At 41.3% G+C, this 15712-nt stretch overlaps 1 protein-coding gene across 3 annotated transcripts in view; it reads left to right on the forward strand.

Moving 5' to 3' along the window:
* Positions 1 to 15712, forward strand: part of LOC145457481 (protocadherin-16-like) — a 77719-nt gene continuing 62007 nt past the window's right edge. For all 3 annotated transcript variants that reach the window (XM_080335697.1, XM_080335696.1, XM_080335698.1), the window contains exons 1-10: positions 1 to 463; positions 793 to 933; positions 997 to 1146; positions 1499 to 1842; positions 2019 to 2160; positions 2854 to 2952; positions 3621 to 3730; positions 7834 to 7947; positions 8007 to 8122; positions 10324 to 10456. In XM_080335697.1, coding sequence (XP_080191823.1) covers positions 224 to 463; positions 793 to 933; positions 997 to 1146; positions 1499 to 1842; positions 2019 to 2160; positions 2854 to 2952; positions 3621 to 3730; positions 7834 to 7947; positions 8007 to 8122; positions 10324 to 10456 — 1589 coding nt within the window. In that variant the 5' untranslated portion in view covers positions 1 to 223. The remainder of the gene's footprint in view (positions 464 to 792; positions 934 to 996; positions 1147 to 1498; positions 1843 to 2018; positions 2161 to 2853; positions 2953 to 3620; positions 3731 to 7833; positions 7948 to 8006; positions 8123 to 10323; positions 10457 to 15712) is intronic.

Below are 15712 nucleotides of genomic sequence, written 5' to 3' on the forward strand. Positions count from 1 at the left end.
TGGTGAATATGACATTGCTACTGCTACATCAACTAATTTTATCAATCTAAGAAATTCGGTTGCAGTAATTTTTTGTTAGAGTTCTTCTTGGATATTGGAGATTCCGTTACTTACCGGTACAGCGTCGGATCTTCAAGAGATGGATATTATATGCTTGGAAATACGCAAATTGGATTAAACACTGGGCATTATAGCGGATCCTTGTAATTTTTCAATATACAATATGTTTGAAGACGTTACGAACTGGAATAGAAAGCGCTTCCGATGGCGAAAGAACACGGATTACTGTCGAAGAAATTGCAAAACTATGAAAAGACTATTTTTAATAACAATATTTTTACATATATCCGGATATTCAAGTGCAGCATCTACGCCTCTATCGTACAATATTTCTGAAAATTTACCTCCTGGTACTGTCGTCGGTGAATTGGGCGATGGACGAAGTTTTATTGAGGCCGAAGGGGTATGTAGCGCGTAGCTGAATTTATGGTAACAATCTGGTGGAAAATATGTCACATTTATAAATGGGTAAAGCGGTATTGGTTTAATCATTACATCAATAGTTTGGACTGGACATAACTGATTAAATTACAACCAAATGGATATCACGTCGCAATGTTCTAATGCAAAAATATAGATGGAAGAGCGCTTTATGCTCCGTGACTATGTCCTTGATTGTTCCCAAGTCCCCTGTTCCATGTCCAGTCCATTCGTGAAACGCCCCTGTTACAAGCTACCCAGTACCCATATTAATCTCGTACATTTCACGCGGAATCAAACGTTTTATTACAGTCTGAAGACGCATTCAAAGCTTTCGACACAAGTCAACTCCAGGTCGGTAGAATCGTGACTAAGGAATCGTTAGACAGAGAGCACATCCAGCAGTATCGTTTTACACTGTTCGACTTCCAAGATATTGAAAACTCCTATGTTGTAAGTTTCCCGGTGCATAAACGAGTCTTAATTCCCCGTACGACAATGCTCGAATGTGTCCAGATCACTGTAAACGTTCTTGATGTCAACGACAACTCGCCGATGTTCGCGCAAAGCCACGTAACCTTGGAAGTTTCAGAATTGGCCAGCGTGGGGAGCGACTACAGTCTTGGCTCCGCGCAAGACGAAGATGCACCTCCGTTAAATGTGCAAGTACGACCTGATAATGTAGTTGTATGTCAGCCATATTGCTTGCATTTGTAACAGTTTTGTTAAAACATATACCATTGTATATAGAATTTGCTTGGCTCTGCGATAGCCCAAGATGCACCTATGTACCTGCTGCCAGATAATGTGACTGTATCAGCCATCACGATTGCTTGCATTTGTGACAATTTGGTTACTAATTTGGATCTGTGCAAGAGGAAGATGCGCCTCCGTTAAATGTGCAATAACGGATCGATAATGTAACTGTATATCAGCGATCATAATTGCCTCGTTTTGTAACAATTAAAAATTGTTGGTCATCTTGTCGTGTCTTGAATTGATAACTTCTCTGTTTTAGGGCTACCGGCTTGTGGGCACGGACGAATATTTCGAGATTAAAACCAGAGTATTGCAGGACGGCAACACCCGCGTCGCGGAGCTTGTAGTTATTCAAAAACTCGACAGGGAAAACACGCCTTTTCACATCGTGGAAGTGGAGGCTTACGACGGCGGAACGCCGACGCCCAACACCGGCACGATCACAGTAAATGTGTCGGTGTCAGATAGCAACGACAATAGCCCGATATTCGACAGCGCGTTGTACAACGCTTCGATTTCGGAAGGCGATCCGCCCGGAACTGACGTAATAACAGTGAAAGCAACCGACCGTGACGCTGGCGTTAACGGAGATGTGACTTACAGGTAACGAAAGAAGTTACGAATTGTTACGAAACTGTTCGGTATAAGTGTAAGTAGTAGACTAAAACAGAACGTTGAGTACGTAATGCCAGTGTTCGAAGTCTACATGAGTACTCAGAAGGAGTAGAAGTAACGCGATACTGAGCAACTCCGGATTTCATCAAATCACTGTTTTGCAGCATCGATCGCACGAAGTCCGACCCCGAAGAACTGTTCAAGATAAATTCAGCCTCCGGCTCTATCTACATCAACAAGAAGTTAGACTCGGAGACCGCGACAGAGCACAGTCTGACTGTGCTCGCCACAGATGGCGGAGTACAAGTACGTTAAATATCAGACAAATTCACACGATCTTTCGCTTGAGATTACGTAATGACCGTGTCAAAAATCGCAATAATCCAGACTCTATTGATGCTGAAAGAGAAGTCACATAATCCGAACATCTGATGTGGGATTGTTTGGTAGTTCCGTAATGATGTCATCACCCTCATTCGTGATAGTATCATAAATGGAATACAGTTGGCGGTTTGGAATTCATACGCGTCGTGTACGTACTCGCTGACATTTTGTCGTAAATACAAGCGAAGCTTGTATCGTAATTGCGAAGCTTTGAGTCACGGCCAGCTTTAGCGCCTACATGACGCGAAGCCGGCGTTTACAGGTAATTACTGTATTTCGCTCGAAACTGAACGGTCTTTGGAGGCAGTTTGAGGCTATTTGAATGAACTGCACTGATTTGTGTTCATTTACCAACACTAGTTCGCGCCGCTTATGAAGCGAGGCTCTACTTTACGACTATCCTAGTCTGCTCTAGTGGTTGGAGAGGGTATAGGTGGGTTCAAACGACTTCAATGACTTCAAACTCGTAAATTGGAATTCCCTGCGCAAAGGAAAACTGCGTGTAAGCCTACAAATGTGGTAGGACATGCAAATGAATTGATGATAGAATAGTTTCATCATTGCCGTAGCAGGTAAACCGTGGCAATAATAACAAATCAACTATTCATCTTTTAGCCACAAGTCGGATCGACAGTGGTCGTCGTGGAAGTTTTGGATGTCAATGATAATCAGCCAACGATCGCGATTTTCTATCTCGCAGCAGAGGAAGGCAAAGTAAGCTCTCATCAGATGATTCTGACCTTGTTTTCGTAGGCTATATCGTTGCTCCGGAACCCCACAAGGCAATACCGGGGAACTACGAGACCTGGTAATGTTGGCCATTTTTTTTGCATCTCGTGTTACCATATTATTGGAAGTTTTGGCCATTTTTGTAGTCAAAAAGCGTGGTTTTGTCCGATTTCTGGTTGTTTATGGTATCTTAACCGGGGTTGTACTTCAGTTGGCCTGTAGTAACGGTGTCTATGACATTAGAGTGAGAAGGGAACTTATTCCAGGGTTCAAAGGGTCCACAGATTATTTATTTACAAAAAGGTAGGCAATCACTGTGCTATATATCATGTATCATTTTGATGCTAAGTTCGTGGACTGAATTCTTAACCGTATGTCGAAGTTTATTTCTGTGGACAGTTTGACATAACGCAATGGTGACTTCACAAACTCCATTACTAAAAAGTTATTTCGATCAGTATTATTCTTGACTGCATCGAATTCAGATTCTTGTAAATGTTATAATGTGTCAACAAGTTGTTAGTACAACAATGGAGACTTGCTGTTCTGTTCACAAGTAACGGCGTGTACGTGTATACCTGTGTAGCTAAGATCCTATCGTAATTTCGGTTCGAGCGAACTAGTTCACAGCAATCTTGCATCGCTTCATTCAGGTTTCAGAAGGCGCGGACATTGGAGACTACATCGCTCGAATATCTGTTTCCGATCCTGACGTTGGTGATGTCGAAAAATTTAATGTGACCCTAACTGGAGGAGATGGCCGGTGAGTACTGCTCAAACAATATCGCGTCTGAACTTAAAATCGTAATGTTAGCATAGTACGGGATGCTGACCGACTATTGGCCGCATATGATGTTGAGTTGGATTGACTACTTCGAAGAAGTAGGATTACTTCGTTATTGACCGCTTCATTGGTACCATGTGCCAGAAAAGACTAAAAGCCATCATATTTAACATACTTAAAAATGACACCACAATATCACCAGTCGCAAGGAGCAAATTTTTCGCAGGCCGAAGTAAATTCAACAGTATGACACGACTGATATTGTGACGTCACCGTAGACCTATGTTGAACTTGGTTTCTAGCCGCATGAAATCCTCTTTCGCAACTGCATTTGATACCTGCCTTGGTCGGCTAATTGACTACGGCAGTGGTTCTCAACCGGTGTGCCGCGGCACACTAGTGTGCCAATTGGGCTGCTCAGGTGTGCCGCGAGCAAATGTGGTAAATTATGTCGAAGTATAACAAAAATCCCAATTTTGAGTGGGACATTGTTGATTTTCTATTGAATTTAATCGATCAAGACACGCGATGCACCAACCGATGCAGTGAACAGATATAAGGATGCCGAGTCGACCGTAGTTACGGTATCTCAATCTAGTATTTCAATTTGGCATCCCCATTAGGTCATGGATTGGGTCTTTCTCTGGGCTTTTTATTGCAGTAAAGACGCTCTGAGCACAACAACGTATAGGGGCGGAAAATTTAATAAATCTGCAACGCTTTGTAACTTGCTACTGCACTGCCATGAATCAAACTGCTGGGGCCTCCACCGTCAATGACGGGTGTGATATGCTAGTTTGTCCACATAGTAGCATTTAGGACGGCGATAACTAAACTCCGGTAATTAGACCGTGATATTGAGGTGTGGTCGAGGTCCCCTTTTACTTGTCTCACATTAGAACCATAGGCAGAACAGGGACATGACGCAGGTTGATGACCTTTTTATGTTTCTATTTGTAGTCGTATTCTTGCCATGTCTTCGTCATCGATGATCATTTTACACCATGCCGATATTACATATTTTGATTCCTGAGATGCCAATTTATAGTACGGCCCACTTTTTGTAAGACACTGCTTTTGCAGATCGTAGGACAAGTAGGAGCCCATATAAATCACCAACACCTAGGAAGGCATTCTCGCCATCGAGAAATGAACTCATTTGGAAGTGATGTTCACGTTTACAAATTGGAATTGCTAACATAACCATTCACATTGTGAGTGTTAGGTGGGCCTAGCGTGCCAACGCTGCAGGTAAAACGTAGGCTCAGTGCGCAATGTTATGTTGCAGGCAACAAATTCGAGAATTGGGAAGTAAAGTTGATCAAATTGTATCAGAAACAAATTTCCCCGCCGCTGAGGTTTATTATCCCGATTCGTTGGAACAACAATTGAACTGCGGGTGGCTGCCAGTAACACTATTGAGGTAGGCTATACTATCCCCACAGGTGCTATTACGTAATCTGCGGGGAAATGCGTTTGGCATCCATGTATATTGTATAATGCACCTCTACGCCTCTGTATTTGTTAATGGCGATCGTGATTGGACTCTTCGATGCTACGGTTAATTAGGCTACAATCGCTACATCGACAATGCGGTGGTAGGCAGACTTCATGGTCAAGTCAATCCTATGAAATTAAGCTGAACCTGAAGTTTAAACGAGATCTCAGCAGGCCAGTTATGTGGTAACAGAGGTAATAGCTGATAATTCAAAACCTCACACGGAAACGAAAGAAGCTCTTCTTCGGCCTGCAATAAAATTGTAAAAAAAAAATGGGAAGAATTGAAAACGATTCCCATGTCAAAATGATAGACGTTTTGTGGCATGTCCGCAGAGATAAAAGAAAACTTAAGCAGAGAAAAGCCTACTTGTGTGCTCCGAAGGGGTAGCAGTGCTTCGTCAGTGACCACCTCTGTAAGAATGGTTGCTGCTATACGCATTCTGGTAGTTTGCCTGTGCCGTAAGCCAAAAGAGTTCGGAACCACTGTGGTAGTGTGCCGCGAACTATTTTTAATTTTCAAAGTGTGCCGCGAGGTCAAAAAGGTTGAGAACCACTGGACTACGGTAACGCGGGGTCAAGTCGATTCTTACCGCGACATTTCGCGTCAATACTGCGTCCGCGGATCATGCGGATCATAATCATTATCGTTCTGTCGTTGGTAGAGATAATCCCCGACGCATGTCGTGTTGCGCTAATTATATATTCTATGTTTCTGTCCTATTGTTGATTTCCTTGAGGGTTTGTTACTGTCATTGCGCCTGCCATTACTTGTCGAATCGTGTCATTTTTATTGTGTCGGATATCGGAATGTATTGTGGATCAATCTAGACTTGAACTAGAATATTCTCAGCTTTTTCAAATTAGGTTATAATTAAAATCATAGTTGAAGATTTTTTTGCTAATTACGTTGCTATTATAATTACTGAATTACTGAAAACTTGGATATTGAATAACTTCAGTTTGTATCAAATCACAGTACATTATCATGAGCATGATAATAGCAAATGGCTGTACAGCAAGATTGGGTGGTTTCGCGCTATACAGTTCTCCTGCAGCATTTACAGAAAAGCCTGAAATTAGACTATTAGGTTACCGGCATTTCGCACTAATTAGTCTAGATCAGTGGTTCTCAAACTGGGGGGCGTGAAAGCATCTGAAGGGGGGGGGGGGGGGGGGGCGAAGCAGCGATCAACTGAAAAAAAATTGCGCGCTGGGCGCGATTTACGTATAATTCATAGTTATTGCCGTGTGAAAAGTCCGAATTTCATATTTGAGAACTCTCTCATCAATATCCATAGCCTACCATGCCATAAACTATCCGTTGGTATTGCCGGCATTCTCGTTGCATTTTGTGATATGACAATAAGGGGGCGCGAAATTATTCACTATCATAAAGGGGGGCGTGTCCAAGAAAGTGAGTTTTGTTTTGGTTAATTTAATGAAGCCTTATTATTGTGGTGTGAGATGTTTGTATCATCACGAATCTTATGTTGGTACCAGAACCAAGTTTTACCTGTTCAATACGATTAGCGACAATAACAAAACAGTGTTACATTCGCTTCGTCCTATGCCATGGTTTCTTTGTTGAGTCAACGTTGAGTTCTCGATGGTGGTTCGCCAAGTGAGACATCACTTGAACGTCGCGACCGATTTTAAGTAATAATTGCATGCGTCTTCGCTAAACACGTGACGTCACAGCTATAATGAAAGGCTGACAGCAAGAAATTGTGTCTTTTTGATGAGCTGAGTACGTGGCGTGATATCGACGTATATTTTGATCTTTTGACGGGTATCGTTATTTTCCGATTCACCAACGTCGATCAACGTCCGCCAACGTAATTATCATCATCGATCGAGTCAATGTCATACGTGGTCAAGCTAGAATACATCTATTAACTTTATTCCGGATACAATCTGTCCAAGTATATAGATGAAGCAGACACTTTCCAGAGCTCCAAATATCACATTTTCCACTATGCAAAGTTACCCCGTTCTGATAAAATATGAGAGGGTAACTTTTGACATCACGTTTTCTTATGTTGATCTAACTAAGAGGAGCCTGATGAGATTTGTGCCCTAGATTAAGACTACTTTAAGCTATCTGCAGCCAAGTTTTGAATCTATGACTCACATGCTATCAATGTTTGGATGTAAGAATCAACTGTGATGAAATTGACCACCGCCATTAATTTATCAATGTTGGGTCAAGTTGATCTGGTAGTGAAACGAATCCACCTTTTATTGCGGTACTGTTGACTCATGAAATATAATTGGACAATGGACATCCAGCGGCAACCCTTTTCCATCAATGACCATCCAAATGTTTTACTGCTTAGTGTCCAAAGTTACCCCGTTTTACGGGTATGAGTCTTTCAGTACCATGCTGTTGTGTACGCAAAACTAGGCCTAGAATACTTCTTGACATTGGAATCACTAAGTTCTACTTGTGTACTTGATAGAAATTGACTTTGAAAACGTTCCTTTTCCTACTACTTGAGTATACCAACGATCACGTATGACCTAGTTGTTGCGACAGCTGTGTGCCTTAAACTACGTTTCATTTTATTTTTCCATCCGTTCAGATTTGGATTACTCACCGAAAACAACGTGGTGTACTTGGTGCGAGTGCAACAGAAGTTAGACCGCGAAGAAACGGCGTTCTACGACATCGTTCTCAACGCCACCGACTTCGGAAAGTAAGTCCCATGTTCAATTGCCGGAATACCCAACCCAATTTCACGCTGTGCTTTTTCAGCCCGCCGAGATACGCAGTCGAAAGACTTACGATTGAAATCGAAGATATCAACGACAACGCGCCGCTGTTCGATCAGGACGAATACAGCGCGATTGTGAGCGAAGAAAGCTTCCCCGGTGAGTCGTCCGTGGCAGACGCGTACATAGTGTACAATTGTGCGCGCTACCAATCTTGTTGTTTGTGATATTTATATGTTTTTCAACTACAATTGTCAGTTAAACCAGGCCGATATTCAATATTTGTTTCGATATCTGCCGACTTGTAGCACGGCCCGCTTGCTGGCTTTTTAAGACACCGCTTACACGGATCAGATGGCGAGGAGTAACTAATCTAGATACTTGACGTAGGGTTACCATACGTCCTCCTTTTTCAGAATTTTGAAAATGTCCTCCGAGGACGCCTAAATGCCCTCCGTTTTGGGAATTCGTCCTCCTTTACAGCTTTTAGGGCTAAGATAGTGGATGGATTCGAGTGAAAATGGGCATAAATGACGCTAAATAGGAAATTCGTGGTTCGCACGAAAGTGACCTGTTTTTGTGAAAGAAAATTTGTATTTTTGGAGTTGAGCCGCAAAGTTGACCTTTTTTTTAGTCAACCCACCACAAAGTCCGGAAAAATTTACCATTTTTTCCGGATTTTACTTTAGTATTCTAAGTTTGATAATTTTGAAAAAATGTCCTTCTTTCCCGATCCCAAAATATGATAACTACTTAACGGCCAACTAACTATTCTTTTTAATAGTTATAATTTTTGTTGCCGAACAACTATAGAAGACATGTGCCGTCGTTTGGAGTGAATGGTCGTACCGGTGTTCTGTTGTGTAATGTTCTTGCAGTTATTGCTACCTCAGAGTCGTCACTACTAACATCCGTTTAGTTAGGGGTGGGGTTTGATGAACTTCTTGGTCGGTAGGTCGTGGATTAAATCCTGCGGCCGGGGTCAGACCGAAGACCTGATTAATAACACTGGTATCCATATGACTTGACTTCCCCGCTTGTCTCTCAGCATTACCGGGATAGCATGGAGGGATGGTGCAAGACTTGAAAAGCCTTACAAGGCTATATCTGCACCCTCCTTGTCCAGATCGTGGGATGTATATCATGAGTCGGTGTAATGCCGCTAAAACATCAAGGAAAAAAATATATAGAACATCTATTTTTGGGGGTCGAACCCCGTCCCGTTTCAAACTCTAAACCCCGTCTTTCTGAAATGCCGATTCTATCTCCGATATTTCTTGGTGTTAACGTGGCCGATTTAGTAGAAACGAATGAATTCGTGCGGATTTTTAAATGTTAGTTCTAGTTCGATAGTTCTATTCGAGCATTTTGAAAATCCAGGAGTTTGTACAAGTCAGGTCCGTAGGCGAAAATGACTCAACTGTAGACAACTCATTTTCGCACCGCCCCGAGCTACGCTTTTCGACTTGCGTGCGTTTTTATTTCCTACCGCGAGCGTCTACGCGGGCGAATTCGTCACGTCCACCGCCTAATTCCGAACTATCTCCTGCCTTTGTTGGCTTCCGGCGGTAATTTGGTCGTGAAATTTCCGTCTGAAATCGGCGATGATTTAGGACTGCGGCGGGACTTTTTCGGTGTCCTTTGATGCAAATTAATGTACTGTTTCGTAAAAACAGTGAGATGAATTTTATACGGGTGCCGATAGTGATGGCGATAGGAACTAGGTGCTTTCGAAAACAAATCGTATCCGATTCTATATAGAGAGTAACCTTTCGTGACATGATTTAATATAAGACGCATCGTGAAATTGGAATTTGAAATTCCAAATTTGAGGCTGCGTTGCGTTGATAAGGATATATACCATGACTGGATATTTTTCGCTAGAAACCTGGTTTGTTGGTAATTCTGAACACTTGTTCACGCGGTGTTTATAGCATTTACTGGCGGGACAGGCCGAATACTTGACCCGAGTCCATTTTGTCCAGCCCTAGTCAAAACCCAATATCGCCTAAACCCCTAAATTATACATTACAAACAATAACTTTTGCTAGCCTTTGTCATCGATAACAACCGTGCTATATATCGACACTTTGGTTATCTGCATCAAAATTGAAGTCGTACAGGGCTAGTGTGAATGGCGCCGTAGTTATTGATACCTTGTGAATGGCATGATAATAGGTAGGCTCTGATGACGCACAAATAAACCAGCATCTATTAGATGTGCATTTTGAAAACGTTACGTATAAGAATGAGACAGTAATTACTAATTACAATGCTGTGTGTGCTATTTACAATACTGTGTGATCTGTGATATTCCAATATTATCACCTTACGACATTAACGTCCCATTTTGTACCCAGGAACGTTCGTATATCACCTGTCCGCCGAAGACGCAGACGCAGGACGAAATCAGGAATTTGAATTCGTGCTGGATCCTTCCGCTCACAGCGATTGGTTCACCCTCAACTCGCAAAGCGGACTCGTCACAACTGCGTAAGTTATTATCTTGCAATTTTGATCTAGGTCTAGATCTAGGTCGGCCCTGGCCTACGTATGGCACATATCGGTAGGGTTGTTATGACTTATAACCAGATATGGTAAAAGTAGCCATCGTTGCTGGCTTGGACATCTACAATATATCCAGATTTTCCAAATTAGATTAGAATTAAATTACCGACATTTCGATCTAATTTGTTTAATTGGGCAGTTTGCTGCTCATAACCGCAATGCTTTACCGCTTATTGTACTGGTGCTTCGTCATTATATAATATATAGTGCGCTCTATTGTATGGTTGATTTTCGTGACACCGCTTCTGAACAAATTCGATTGATTGACATCGGTAAACAAGGCCCATTCTATCTACGGGTTATCACAGCTGGAGTGCGGACTGATAGACTTTCCGGCACACAGTCGTAATCGCTTCGCTATAAATTGCCTGGCAGACGCGTGCTTTGTGGTCGGGCCGTTAGCATATCACGACCGGGGTTATATTACGGCGGTTGATAGAGAAATGGGAATGCCGTGCGCGAATAACGTTATAACGCTGACTTCTAGATTAAATATAGCTGAATCAAGCTGATTATCTTCGGCGATTGTGGGGTGTTCTGATTTTGAGTGTGATATCGAAACACAATATACGTAGGGTTGCATTTAAAACAAACATGATTAAAACATAGCCCTTTATCGACATTGACAATTAAAAACATAGGCTAAGGTAAATATGACTTCTTCGACGAAAGAGGCTTCCGGAGATTATTCAGATTTTTTTGTGAAACTAGGCTTGGAATACTTACTTTTTTACGAACTTGGAAATAGCTACTTAATATTAATATCATTTTTCCTGAATATTAATAGCATTTCCAGTTTTTAATTTACTATTTAGTAACTCGCTTTATGTCTGATTTTTCTACAGTCATAATTAATGGTTTATAGATTTCGCGTAGTGCTTCCGGCAGTTAGACATTTCACTTAACTATACTTTCTAAAGAATAAAACATGCGGCTTGACGGTGGCCGCGTGCTGCCTTTCCTAAAGAGCATGGCCCAAGGCTAAAGAGGCGTTTAATTATGAAAACACTTGTACGCGTCGGCCGTTGTTATTGTTTTGCCATGAGATAAAAATCGCCCGGTATGTAATACGCGAGTGATCTACGTGCGGGAACGTATAATTTTGTCATCAAATCCGGCTTGATATGGTTATCTCGCTTGGCTGTATCATAGGTTCACCAAATGATTCGTGTTATATCTTATGTGCACATTGCTGACATAGTGTTGCGCGGTGTGCAATTATAACGTGTTGCCTTTGTGGTGTATTTCCACCGTTTAAAGGTTACCAATTCGCATTTTTATTTTTAAATGGATTGGGTTTACAAAGACACTAACAATATACCCAGTCATGGAAATTGTATGTTGAACATCCACAATTATATACTCGCACCTGAGTAGCATAACTCCTGGCAGCTGGTAAGGAAAGCAGTTGCGGTTCAATCGCGTAGCAAACAATCATAGGGGCAGAGTTTGACAACGAGAAGTCGAGAACATTTTCAGATTTTCGAAATTAGATTGGAATTATTATTATTATAGCTACACTATCTTTTCCAAAGTAGACTGGAATTGGAATAATAGCAATGCATTAGAATTAGAATTACTGAATTCGTGATAACTTGGAAATTGAATCATGCTCATCATATCGAGTCAAAGTTCATTGTCGTGAGCATGAGGATTGCAAATTAGGGGTATTCAAAAATGACTTTTTTTCTCAAATCATACTGGCTACTTGATAAAGTTGTTTGGTTACCTAATTTAAGCCCACACACCAAATTTGGTTCAATTCCAGCCAGTAGCCGCATTGCTACAGGAGAAGAAAGTTTCGATTTATTATATAAAAATAAATATTAAATAAATTGAAAATTTTCTGTTCACGCCATGAATTTGTTTGAATTTTGAAATTTTTGTTAATTTATTTTTATATAATAAGTAGAAACTTTGTTCTCCTGTAGCGACGCGTCTACTGGCTGGAATTGAATCAAATTTGGTGTGAAGGCTTAAATTAGGTAACCAAACAATTTTATCAAGTAGCCAGTATGATTTCAGAAAAAAAAATTTGAATACCCCGATTGCAAATGTCTGTACAGCAAGCTCGGCTCGTTTTGCACTATACACTAATACACAGTATACAGTTTTCCTGTAGCAGAAGTAAAACATTTTCACAAATTAGATTAGAATTAAATTACCGACATTTCGCTCTTATCAGTCTATTTATACAACTACAATTATCTCGTTGTCCACGTCTGTGGTACAGGAAAGGGGGGTTCCGGATATGTAAACGCATCGTTTATTTCGACAAACCTGGTTTTTACACAAAAATTCGCCATCGCCTGATCGCTATGTTTGAAGTTGTAAGATTTGTTGATGTTACTCAACAGTTTTGGTGTTCTAATGACAGCTTTGTTTTGTTGGTAGCAATAGACTCCCTTTCTGGCAAAATTAGTTTTTGCGCCTTCAAGTAAACAATGCGCACAGTGTCTTGACATTGTAAAACACGTCCACATTATCAAAGTGTAATTAGGAATTGGAATTCGACTGTTATCTTGAACTATGTTTCGGAGTACACAATGTTTAATAGGCCTACGTTCGTTTAATAAAGATTTACGCCGGAAGGCGCGTTTGTCCGCGTTTCAAGCGCCTGATCTAATTCTGTGACTTGCGAGACGTCTCATTAAACGCGGGAGAAAGCCATCGCCCCGAACACACGGAACAGCCTAATTTAGACGGAATGCCGGGATAATTTACGGATCCCGTCACCATTAGTGGTAAATAGATGAGTTTGATCTCGAGAAATCAAACTGATTATCGTGAACAGAAACTAACTAACCGCGAAGCCACTTCCTATTCGCGAATGTCGCTGTGTTGTCAATCAAGGCTCTTTTGTACCACTGGTGGTCTTCGGTCGCTTCAGCGAGTGAAATGGTTATGAAAACTGGGCGAAAGAACTCATGCATCCCGGTAACTAAATATATTTTCAAGGATTGCCTCTATTCGTCGTGTCTTTGGTCATTTTACCGCCATGGACCCCGCGCCCCCCCCCCCCAGTTTAGTTCAAATCTACCTCAATCATCGTGCAACCGCGGTCTGTCTTGTGTAAATATCAACAGCAGGCTAGTGATAAACACCAACTTTTCTCGAACGTATCATCATACTAATTATGTAGAAATTGGGAAGCCTTCTATGATATCAAAGCGGATTATGTAGCTGCATTCCTTGAAATCCGCGGTCGTGTATTGAAAATACGCGCCGTCGATTTGACATGAACGAGTGCCAAAAATCCACACAGATAGGTGGTGATGAATGTAATAATAACGCGTAACGCTTCCGTCGACACATTTGGGTATGAATATCACCGGAAAATGGATTTTTGCCAACAATTTGACATCAATAGGCGTAGTCGGAGTGAAAATTGGGCGTTGGAGGGACGATATTTTTTGACGATGATACGATGCTATTGTAAACAATCAAACATACATGCTGTTCGCTTGCTGGCTACGTCAACGGACGCAGTTAAAGTTTTCGTTGCGTTACGTTCCAAATTATGATTGAATAAACTTTCCAAGTCGCTTGAATATCACAAATCCCAACAGACTCCATATGTGAGGTTTATATCAGCTTTCAATAAGGATTGATTGAAATATTTTATTATACTCATCTCAAAACTATATTCCTGGTTTCATCTGGCATCCTGTATACTCCTACATAGTTATTGCATAGTCATTTCATGAGCGATATAAAACCCAGCACATCCGGACGTTTTGGATTCGACTCCTTGTAGCAAAAGCGAGCCTCCGAGGAGTATTCCCAGGTCCGTTACACTGTGAAACCAACGAAATACGCCTACGCTTCGACTTTTGTTACTGTAGGTGGGTTAAAAGGTTGATATAACAGAGTATTAATCTACATGACGCGGCTATAGATCATGCTGTATATTCTTAGAGTTGGATTTTACTTTGGCAAATGTGGTCAGCATTTGGCATTTGTTATCTCCGACATTCCACACAACAATTGCTGATATGTCTCAAGCTATAATCGGGTATTCTGCTTGATGTAGCAGCCGAATTCATATACATTGCTTTTCGCGGCAGTTTTGACAGATTACACACAAACTGTCTTTGCGTTTACAGTAAAACTGTTTCCACATTACCACAGTACGTTACTAAGTCAGAAATCAATACGCTTTCGTATGGAATGCTGCGCCATTGTCCGGCGCATACCTGCGAAAAGTTTAACATAGTAGAGAATTGTTTTTGGCCCGTACGCTTTCAAACTCCACTCATGAAGGAGGTCTCAATACGCATACCGCTGTATTATTGTTATCACTCAATATACTCAGTAATTCTGAGACCAATTTCGGTCACGCGAGAACACCATGTTTAACATTAAGTCAATACATCAATGGAAATCAAATTATGTACTAGCGCGTACCAAATTGGACCGTTATAAGCAGTGTTAGCGCGTAAACACCGATGGCATCGACCGTACTATAAGTTACCATGAGTGTTGCGAACGAATTTTGTTTCTCGTTATCGAGTTACTGAAGACCTAGTATAATTTTTCTTGCTTACTAAGTTACTGGAGCGGTGTAACTTGAGGACGCGTAATTCTATTGTTTAAGACGCGAGTGTGTGGCGTCAATATGCCGCTCTAAAGAGAAAATGTCGGCACCCTTCAGGTGTTTCAATACAATAAAAATTATCCTTTTCACAGTAGTAAGTAGTAACCATACGTGAGTAGGCCCGCTATACACCCCGATGTATAGACACGTTTATTCATCACCGGAAAACAACTCAAATATTTCTTTTATGCTTTTTGTCGCCTTCCTATAATCGTTTCGACACTGTATGCCATTATTATCGACTTGTACTGGTACGTTCACTTTATAGCTCATGTCTTTGATTACAATATTGGAACCATCACTATCGACTAATAGGCATCTGTTGTATTTTGATGGTGTAATTCGTCTATGATTAATCGCGGGGCTTCGTGATAATTATGTGATTCAACCCTCGAATTGAGAACGAGAGGTGCTTTTCTCCTGGCTGTGTATCCACGCTTTGATGACACGCTGCAATCGTGAATATTTCGGGTTTTGGATTAATTATCTCCGAAAATCAAACCTCGGAGGACTCTAAATAGAGAATTGCTATAAAAAATTCGATACGGTGTCAAACAAATTTGAGTTGTTCCGTAATTAGGCTT

The sequence above is a fragment of the Botryllus schlosseri genome, chromosome 15 (assembly GCF_051294905.1).
Source record: "Botryllus schlosseri isolate E-star chromosome 15, Bs_hap1, whole genome shotgun sequence".
In the NCBI taxonomy this organism is placed as follows: Eukaryota; Metazoa; Chordata; class Ascidiacea; order Stolidobranchia; family Styelidae; genus Botryllus; species Botryllus schlosseri.